General features: G+C 32.5%; 2 protein-coding genes across 2 annotated transcripts; one reads left to right on the top strand and one right to left on the bottom strand.

The window, feature by feature from the left end:
- Positions 1-1,712: 1,712 nt before the first annotated feature.
- Positions 1,713-2,668, top strand: LOC107463461 (fatty acid hydroperoxide lyase, chloroplastic-like; the record flags this gene model as incomplete). The annotated part of the gene is made up of 2 exons (XM_016082256.2): positions 1,713-2,109; positions 2,199-2,668. Coding segments are annotated over 2 exons (792 nt in total), but the record flags the coding sequence as incomplete, so codon positions are not given.
- Positions 2,669-8,025: 5,357 nt separating this feature from the next.
- On the bottom strand, positions 8,026-9,795 carry LOC107463552 (eukaryotic translation initiation factor 5A-2). The gene is made up of 5 exons (XM_016082360.3): positions 9,512-9,795; positions 8,878-9,000; positions 8,707-8,763; positions 8,537-8,611; positions 8,026-8,286 (listed from the first exon to the last, which is right to left on the bottom strand). Exons 1-5 carry the CDS (start codon positions 9,632-9,634, stop codon positions 8,182-8,184), a joined length of 483 nt encoding a protein of 160 aa, XP_015937846.1. The 5' UTR covers positions 9,635-9,795; the 3' UTR covers positions 8,026-8,181.
- Positions 9,796-10,333: the final 538 nt, after the last annotated feature.

Genomic DNA, 10,333 nt, shown 5'->3' with positions numbered 1-10,333 from the left:
TCAGTACTTTAATTTCACTCTTGGTAAAGAAAGCATATATATGAATAACACAGCAGATTGGTAGTAGAAAATAAAATGAAGAGGTGGGTGTGGTAGGTCAAAGGTTGGTCACATGATGTCACTATCCAATATTTGTAGATCAAGCAGCCTCCTCATTATACAAGTGGGGATCCATCCATGTTACACTTTGCTTTATAATTAGACTCAGCTATTTACTTTCCATTGCATATGAAATTCATTTTTATGTAAATGTCACACCTAATTAATTAATTCAAAGATATGAGACTAATGAATATTAGTTTCGGCATGCATTTCTCTTTCTTTCTTTCTTATGTTGTCTTATTTCTTTTTTTATTATTAGTGCGTGGGCCAAATTACGTAATGTATTATTGACTATTTTGCTTCCCCTATTATTGCCTAAACTTGACACAAAATGTCATGTTACCTAGATTATTTTTTTTTATTTGTATTTTTTTATATAGTAGGAGTACATAAGGAATTGTAGTGGGATGTTGCTGCCGCTGCTGGAAATGGGAGGGGTACCCATGTTTCTTATAGCACACATCTTCTATGTGGCCAAGTTTGTTGCAATAAGAACATACTATCTTAGCTCCACGCCCTCTACCACCTTGACTTGATCTCCCTCGCCCTCTTCCTCTGCCTTTATTAGATGAGGAATTAAGCACTTGTGATGTAGTTGTATTTTGAGTGGAATTGAACAAAATTTTATTGTTGTCCATGTTGGTCAACTGTCTCTCTTGCTGTGTTAGCATAGAAAATACTGTGTTTAGGTCTGGTAGGGGTGACATGAGCATGATTTGTGATCTGACGGTAGAGTATTGTTCGTTCAATCCTCTCAAAAGTCTGACTACTTGATCTTCATCTCTGTATTCTCTATCAAATTGTTGCATCTTTCCCATGCCTCAGATTCAACATTATTATTCTCAGGTTTTCTTATGGTACCATCAATAAATTTCAATTTGTTCTTCGAACTCAGTGCTCTAATCATAGCATGACTCCAACTACCATAATTGTTAGGTGTTAACACGATTGAAATAATCGGTGTACCTGGATTTTCTCCCGGATGGATAAAATAAGGGCTTGATTGATCTTGAATTGGACTTGTGTTGTTCTTCGAAATCTGAGACTGAAGAGTAGTGAGTTGATGGAGGAGATTGGCTAGTGCGTTTACATCCATCTGTACTGCGTTGCTCTGATTGTCAGCCATTGTTGAGAAATCAATGAATCACAGAATAATGGGGATCCAGATCTTCTTCCTTTTAACTCGTTGATCGGAACAGCTATGTTCAAACAAGAAAGAATCTTGTGAAATAGCCTCTCATCAAACTCTATTGGGTGAGTCTAAAGGAAGAGGTAAGAAAAGGGAAAAGAAAATTTCGAAAGAAAAATTAGGAAAAGAAAGAAAATGGCAAAATTGGCAACTAGATTCACAGCTTGATTGCTTTCCACGCTCACCGCACTATGTTACCTAGATTATTTTTTTTTATTTGTATTTTTTTATATAGTAGGAGTACATAAGGAGTACATAGTATATAAGGGGTTATAACTCAAATATTTTTTAAGGGATTTTTCATTCTTTTCAAAATGAGAACAACTTATTCTTTTTTCTCTCTCAAACAAAAATGTTACCTAGATTTTTTTTTTTTGGATAAAAATAATTTGAATTATTGAATAATAGATGTTGCTAATGATGTGCAATACAACAGGTGAAGAATTTCACAATGGACATCCTTAAACGGAGCTCAGGAATATGGGCATCTGAACTAGTATCAAACCTAGACAAAATGTGTGACAGCCTCGAATCCACACTCTCCAATTCCTCTTCCGCGAGCTACCTTTTCCCTTTACAGCAGTTCCTCTTCACCTTCCTCACCAAGACCCTCTCCGGAGCCGACCCTTCCGTCGACGCCAAGATCGCGGACGGCGGCTACCTTATGTTTGACCGCTGGTTGGCCCTTCAGCTCCAGCCCACAGTCCCCATAGGCATTCTCCAGCCCTTAGAGGAGATCTTCCTCCACTCATTCGCCTATCCTTTCTTCCTTGTCAGTGGTGACTACAACAACCTCTACAACTTCATCAAACAACATGGTACACACCATTATTAATATTATTCCTATCTTTGCATGTCATTTTCATAATTAATTGATTATTTTTTCATGCAAATCAAACAAATCCAGGTAAGGAGGTTGTAAACAGAGGCAAGCTCGAGTTTGGGTTGACCGAAGAAGAATCCATTCACAACCTTCTCTTCGTGCTTGGATTCAACGCATTCGGAGGCTTCTCCGTATTCCTCCCAAGCCTGATTGACGCCATAGCCACCGACACCACAGGCTTACAACGCAAACTGGCAAAGGAAGCAAGGGAAAATGGCGGGTCAACCCTCACCCTCAACTCGGTCAAAGACATGCCACTCATCAACTCCGTCGTCTACGAGGTGCTCCGCCTCAACCCACCGGTTCCCCTCCAGTACGCCCGCGCAAGAAAGGATTTCACACTGAGCTCACACGACTCGGCCTTCCGAGTCACCAAGGGCTACCACCGGGTCCCTTCTCTACTAATGTTTCCAAGTTAGGATTGTTAGATTTATACAATTCTAGCTTGCGGGAGGGTGTTACCTAGATTATTTTTTTTATTTTGTATTTTTTTTATATAGTAGGAGTACATAAGGAGTACATAGTATATAAGGGGTTATAACTCAAATATTTTTTAAGGGATTTTTCATTCTTTTCAAAATGAGAACAACTTATTCTTTTTCCTCTCTCAGTCCCTTCTGGCCATAAACATCACAGCTTGAATAGCTTAGGGCACGAAGTTTTCTTCATGTCAAGTGGTTCGTTTAATTTCAATTATTTAATTATAATTTTTTTCGTCGTCTACAGTATTTTTTAATTCGTGAATTTGAGTTTTATTTAAAAAGAGTAATGCTACGTATATATCAAAATCAGCCACCTAAGTCAGTTATCCATATAAAATACATATTGAAATATAAATATATTAAAAATAAATTAAATGACGGATGTATTTATAGACAAATATATTGGTGACTAATTTTAGTGGCTGATTTTGGTGTATGAATAACATCTTTGATTTAAAAATTTGTTTTTGGCAAATGAATTCCTGCATGTCTAAGTTAGGATTCAAACTTCCAATATTTGTTTAAACAGACAAGTGAGTTAACAATTCGACCAATCCAAATTAAGTTCGACCAATCCAAATTAATTTTATTGTTTTATAATTTAAAAATCACTCTTGGGCTCTGATCTTGAGTGTGAACTTATGTATTATTAATATAGCCTAAATGGTGGATTATTCTGAAGACAAAATTAGTTTCCATGGCCAGCTTGGATTATTGCCACTAAGTATTTCAAATTGCATATTCATATATATTTGAAGAACAATGCTAGGGAACCAAAACGATATTAGCCAAAAATCAGCCAAATACTTTTGGGTCAATTTAAAATTTCTACGAGTTAATATATATGGATGTTTCTTTTACTAAGTATCAGAATGTTTCTTTTTCATACTAAATGGATGTTTTTTTATATATTTTTCAAATTTTTTTGTATTGCAAACGTGAATGTTTCTATTTCTTTAAGAATTTTATTTTTTTTAATTTTATAGATATTTAATTATTTTTATTAAAATATAATTAGATGTTTCTTTTATTAAGTATTAGGATGCTTTTTTTTCATATTAAATGAATATTTTTTTATAATTCTGTAATTATATAGTTTACAGTCTCTTTAATCATCAAAATGGCACCTAATATCCTAAAACACAGAAAGCAAAGTTCTGCAACAAACCCCCTTCTACAACAACACACAGTCTCACACACTGCTAAAACCAAAATTCAAATCAAATCTCTCAGCCAACTAAATTCCGTTCACCGTTTCCACCAACCTCTACAAAATAACCACTCCACAATTTTGGATCCATCCGTTATCGCCTTGTTCGATTCGGTATCTGCATTGCTGCTCTAACACGTGCGCTGTCGTTTCAACGGTTTGAATTTTGATCTGGGAGGCTTTTACGTACCTCCAAAGCGCTGCGTGGTTGCTCCCACTTTCTCAACTTTTTCATGCATTGCCTCTGCAACATATCTTTGCGCCGATTTGCTGCATTTGCTTTTCTTGGTATTATTTTTATCTTGTTTTCATTTCTTGAGGAATTGATCGATGGAGAGAGAGATTTGTGTGTGTGATTGTTGGAGGTGGATAGGTAAATGTGACAGAGAAGAGGAAGGCTTTTATAGGTTTTAATTAGGTTTAATTTTAAATTTTTTAAATTTTGAATTTTAAAAATTTAAAATTAATTATTAATATAAATTAATGTAGTTTTGTTTAGTTTTTGGCCGATAACTTTTGGTTCTATATACTTTTCCATATTTGAATTCATGCATATTCCAACTACACTCTTTAAGTATATGATTTATATATGACTCTTATATTCTCCTAATTAGTATTGTCAAAAAAACTGAATGATAATTGCGATACCAATAGTTGTTTTTTTATTTCTTTTTTTTTCTAATAACTTCCTTTTGTTGAAATAATGTTACTAAGTAGTACCAATTTAGTTACAGAAACTTTATTGAAACATTTATTCCCCACAAAAGGGACCATGCACATATATAGCCAAGTGTGTTGAATTCTATGGACATGCAAATCATTGTAGATTTATAGTTAGTTGCCCTGAATAAATTGATAAGATTTTGACTTCAACGTTCAAATTTTTACGGATAAAAGTAAATTGAATTAAGTTTTCTTGTGATAAATTATCCATTTGAAGTTAGTTGGAGACTTGGAGTTGTGATTCTAGAATAAGTGACGTCATTTATTAAATATTATACATATTATCTAAATTTTTCACAATTAATTTATTTTTAAATGAATACTCCACTCAATTTCTAACAATTATTTCGAAAGAATTATGAGATTTAAAAAAAAATACGTGACTCGGTCTCTTATTTTTTTTAGAGATTGATTAATTTTTGTGCCAAAAAAATTAACATTATTTTTTTGACACAATGACTAATTAGTTTCATAAAAATAAATTTTTAAAATCAGATTGATTTTTTTTATTAAGAGTCTCGTTGTCAGAAATTATTTAAAAGTTTATTTATTTATTTTTTATATAATAGCTTCGTATAGTTTTTAAGTTTAATATAATGTAATAAATTTATAATATTATTCAGTTAGATATTTAATTTTTATTCACATATGATGATTTGTGATTCATAAAATAAAAGTCTGTATTGCTTTCAAGAAATGCATTTTCCCAATAATTTTTTATTTTATTTAATATATTCAATCATCATTCACTGACCAATGCATGATCGACCACGAGATGTACTTTATTTAAAAATAATAATAAAAAATCTCACATAGAAAACCTTAGCGAATTAAAAAATTCAATCGAAGCCAAATTGTTTGGATTAAGACAAAGATGTTATGTGAAACCAAATCATATATATGGCCAATGTTAGTTCACACTTCATCCGGCGTTGACTCCATTAACACACGAAAATCAAAGTTTCACACTTTTGGTCAACAAAAATATTATTTATATATTAAAATTAATTACTAAAATTAATCACTAATGTATTTATATATAATTCTTTAATATATATTATATTTTAATATATATTTTATATTAATAGCTAATTTTAGTAACGAATTTTAATATACATATAACATTACACGTTAACAAAAATATTCCACTATGAAACATCCAAAATTGTATTAGTACTTCTTCCAATATATTCTTCCTTTCTTTTATTATTTTTTTATATTATTAATCGGCTAATAATGCAACTGAAAATGATTAATTGTATTGAGGGAATTATATGTTGCAGCCTACAACTAGAGGGGTACGGTGGTCAAAAGTCAAAACACTGACCAAGGAGAATAAAATTCCAAGTTGGCCTCCACGGGAACTTGGATCAACCTTTTAAAACTTTTTAATTTTTATTTGCTTGATTAAATTTTATTTTTATATAGATGAAAGTATGTGTTTTCTTTTAATATTTTAAGTTTTGAGAAAAATCATTTCTGACATGATGATTAAAATTTTTAAAATGATCTAAAATTCATCTTTAAAATTAAAGTGAAATGTCAATGTACTAAGTTGAGTCATATATGGCAACAAGAAGTTGCACAAAGGTGCCTGGTGTGTGTTAAATTTTATGTTCCAGTTAGGGATGGCAAGTGGAGAAGTCCGTTCCGTCCCGTCCCGAAAATCTTATCTCACTCTGTTTAATGGCGGACTGACGAGCTAAACCCGTCAAATATATTTTTTTTAACTATTAACTAATATATATAAAGGCATAAAAGAATCTCTTATGTTTTTTATTTTTTTATTTTTAACTATTATAATTTCTAAAGATATAATTTTTTTATATTCACAAATATTAAAGTTTTTGTAAATATAAATATCTAATAAACATAATTATAAACTAAGTTTTCATCTAAAACATAATTATAAATATTATCTCCAAAGCAAAATAAACATAATCCAAAACATAATTATAAATATTGTCTTTAAAACAAAATAAACATAATCTAAAACACTCAATTTTTATCTTCATTCACTTGTAAATTGGGTTGGGAGAAGTTGAATTTTGAAAAAAAAATTGTAAAAATACCCATTGCAAAAAAAAAAAACTAAGCCCAGCGAAAAAATCTGCTCCGCTCCGTCAAAACCCGCGATTTAAGCGGTGCGGATTAGACAGGTTTTTGTTATTTAGTGGTACCAATTTTCTAACCCGACTCGCCTTTTGACAAGTTACGCGAGCCAGCGCGGCGGCCACCCCTAGTTCCACCATTGTTGAGAAGGATGTTCAAGTTTAACACACGAACATCGTCATTATCACCGTTATCTTGTGTCTCCGAAAACCTATCTTGGCACTCTAATTGGATGGTGACTGAATACAATCTCCTAAAGTTTTTTATAATAATAATAAAACCGGAAAACTTTTTAAGTATTTAGAAATCAATATGCACTATTAGTATGAAAGATCATCCATATATATATGTATAAACGTAATTAAATGAGCACGTAAAATTTTTTCGGTAATATCAAAATTAAACCCATAACTTTTATTATCTTAGGGTGAGTTTAAAAGTCGAAAATTGCAAGTATACTTAACATGTAAAATTGTGTCTGAAATTAAAGATAAGAATATAGGATAGGCTGTCTTAAGTTAAGATGTAATTTTTATTTATTTATTTTCACTTTTTTTCATTTCAAGATGTAGACATAAAATAAAAGAAATGCAATATGTTTGTCCTAATTATCAAACACTGCCTTACAAACTAAAAAGTATTAATATTATGAGTAATTAGGATAATTAGGATGAACATTGATTCCTCAAGAGTTGAGATACATGATATTGATCAGAATCCAATTTTAGTTAATGTTACAGAAACATTAGGATCAATCAAGCAATAATTCTACTAGGGTTCGTTTTTTTTTTTCCTAATCCTCTTAAAAAGGGCTTCTACTGATCCCATCGGCAGTGCAACAAGATAAAAAGTAGTTTGTCAACTTCTATTTGTAGCCTGTATAAGCTTCTTTAAATTGAGCCCAAGTAAGTTCAACCCAACAACAATGCCCCCTTCTTGTTAGTCCATTTAAAATTAGCTAAACAGTAACAAAAATTAGTATTAAAACTTCAGAAGTTCTGTATTTGTTTGGGGCCACAAAAACCATTTCCTTTTCTTTTTTCTTATTTCTAGTTTTTGGGGGACTACCGGCCGCAACCGATAAGGATGAACAAAATACCAAAATAGATTTATCCAAACACGTAGTAGATAACTTTCAAGGGAAAGCAACCTTATCCAAAGTTAGAATGCAATACACCTTCCCCTTTTTGCTATAGTAGTGTGCCTTAATAGATTTACCTACTTCACTGTGTGAACTGTAAACTATTATTTCATATAGGTATAAATGGCAACGCAGAATACGCCATAACAACAAGCTTTTAAGAAGGTAATAGATTTCCCGGAATTTAGAAAAACAATATCAAGCATAAAAATTTTAAGAGGGTTTCTGTCACATCCATAAACAGCTTTAGTAAGACTAGTGACTAGTCTGAGCAACCTCAATAAATCCAAGTGTAGAACAAGACCATACAAAAATATCTTTGCTAATAACATAAAAACGCTAGTTCTTTGGACCAATATCCTTCAGGGCACAGATCTGCTCCTCTCCCATGGCAGACATCACTGACACAACAAGGTCCTTACCCTCAGCAAATCCATCCTTTATCTGCATACACCACCAAAAAATGTTATATACCCAGTTAAAATACTGAAAAACAAATCAACAAGAATAAACAGTAAATTACATTCTCCTCCCATGAAATTAGGTGATATTACATTCAACCTAACCTCTTTGCTGAATGTCATATACCTTAAATCCTAGGAAAAGTTAATGCATTCTTGAACCAAACCCCATGGAAAACAAGGTATAACTTCTGGCAGAATGTGAATCCAAACAGAAAAGGCAATAAACAAACCTGAGTAAGCAGACTATCATCAGTGGGGAGTCTCAGGTCATCCTTAGTGTTGCCGTTTTCAGTAAGCAGGCTCACCTGTAACATCATTCGAGCAAAGCATTCAGACAAATGGAGCAAGATTATCAGAATAGGAATTAAAACAAGTGAAGTAAACATAAGTAGCAACTCACAAATCCATCCTCAGAAATATCAATCAACTGGTAGTCAGTACGATTCACATGGGGAACCTGCAGCACAAAAAGATAGCATAGATTTCATTCCAGTACGAGTTCTTCCAACTTTTAGTTATCAGCGAAATTCAAGAATCGAATGCACATGAAACATAATTACTAGATTCGTACATCACAGTTGTGGGAGGAGGGCACGATATCTTCGAGCTTCTTGGCAGTGAAAATATCAATTCCAACAAAGTGGCACTTAGCGTGACCGTGCTTACCGGTCTTGGAGGTTGAAACTTCAACAACCTGTTACGAAGAAGAAAACAATTGTAAGCATCAATCAGTGACTTGTGAAGGAGACTACACCAAATTCTTCCAATCAACAATAGCTGCTAAATTGTAAAATCAAAACACGAATCCCTAGCTACTTAAACAGGTTCAACAAATTCAAACTCAGTATCGAACACCACATACACATAAAGTCAGTGTTTGAGAACTTTCATCAAACAGCTTATACTCGAAAAGAAATTCGAGGTTTAAAAAACCGATTAATTCACCAAAATAAGTATTCACCAAACATGATTCAAATATATATACCTAATTCTAACTCAACAACGCGAAAAACGAAGAAAATACAACAGATCTCAATTAGTGAAACGATGAATAATTTAGGAAATGAGGTAATATAAGAATCAAACACGGAACGAACAAACAGCATGTGAATCATTTGATGAAAAGCAAAATCGAAGGAATAATTCGATGAGAAGCAGGTAGATTTTAAGAATTTATGAGTTGAATGAAGAAAAAGAGAGGGGACCTTGCAGGGGCGGCCCTTGATGACGATGTAACCGTTCTTGCGGATGGTACCGGCTTGCTGTGGATAGGTCTTGGAAGCTCCGGCGTCGGCCTTGGACTCGAAGTGGTGCTCCTCGTCCGACATGGTGATGACTGGCTCCGATTTGACTCACTCACCGATTCGACTCGGGTAACAGAAAGGTGAGTGTGTGTAATGAGTGTGAGTGTGGCGGAGAAGGCGAAGACGATAGCGATTTATTTATATCTCACGTCTCCCACGCGCTCTTTCTCGCTCATTCCAGTTGCGTGTGTCTTTTCTTCTCTCTCTCTCTCTGCTTTTCTTAACCTACTACTAGGGTTCGTTTAGTATTTTTCTTCAATTTTTTTATAACAATTTTTTCAATTTAATTGACATATACTATGCCCTATCTTTTTCATTTTTTCGTCAAACTCCACCTTATTCTAATTGAACATGATAACATAACAGAAGGTTAAGTCAAATATTAGTTTTATAAAATTACAAACAAGCATTACTTTTATTAATTATATGATAAAGGAGTGCTACGGTTAGCAATTTTTGTTATTTGTAGTTATTAAATAGTTATTAATGATGATTTTAATAGTGTGAAATTTTATGTATTCAATAATACAAAATTATTCACTTTTTTTGTTAGTTACATGTTAGTCAGAATTCAATAAAATTACTATTCCTAAACTTTCTTTTATATGATATTCCTATAATAAAATTATTCATTAATATATTTATATATAAATATATATATAATTTAATTAAAAATAAATATATATTTGATGTGTATATAAAATAGTTATACTTTTATATATT

The sequence above is a fragment of the Arachis duranensis genome, chromosome 8, assembly GCF_000817695.3.
Source record: "Arachis duranensis cultivar V14167 chromosome 8, aradu.V14167.gnm2.J7QH, whole genome shotgun sequence".
NCBI lineage: Eukaryota > Viridiplantae > Streptophyta > Magnoliopsida > Fabales > Fabaceae > Arachis > Arachis duranensis.
The sequence above is the reverse complement of the archived record's forward strand: the minus strand, read 5'-3'. Positions and strand labels throughout refer to the sequence as shown.

What these genes read in the sequence shown, in the direction of transcription:
- LOC107463552 (XM_016082360.3), bottom strand. Translation starts at nt 9,634, where the DNA reads ATGTCGGACGAGGAGCACCACTTCGAGTCCAAGGCCGACGCCGGAGCT. An exon ending in CCTCCTCCCACAACTGTGAT is followed by an intron (nt 8,764 to 8,877) that starts GTACGAATCTAG and finishes TTTGTGCTGCAG; the next exon opens with GTTCCCCATGTGAATCGTAC. An exon ending in ATATTTCTGAGGATGGATTT is followed by an intron (nt 8,612 to 8,706) that starts GTGAGTTGCTAC and finishes ATGATGTTACAG; the next exon opens with GTGAGCCTGCTTACTGAAAA.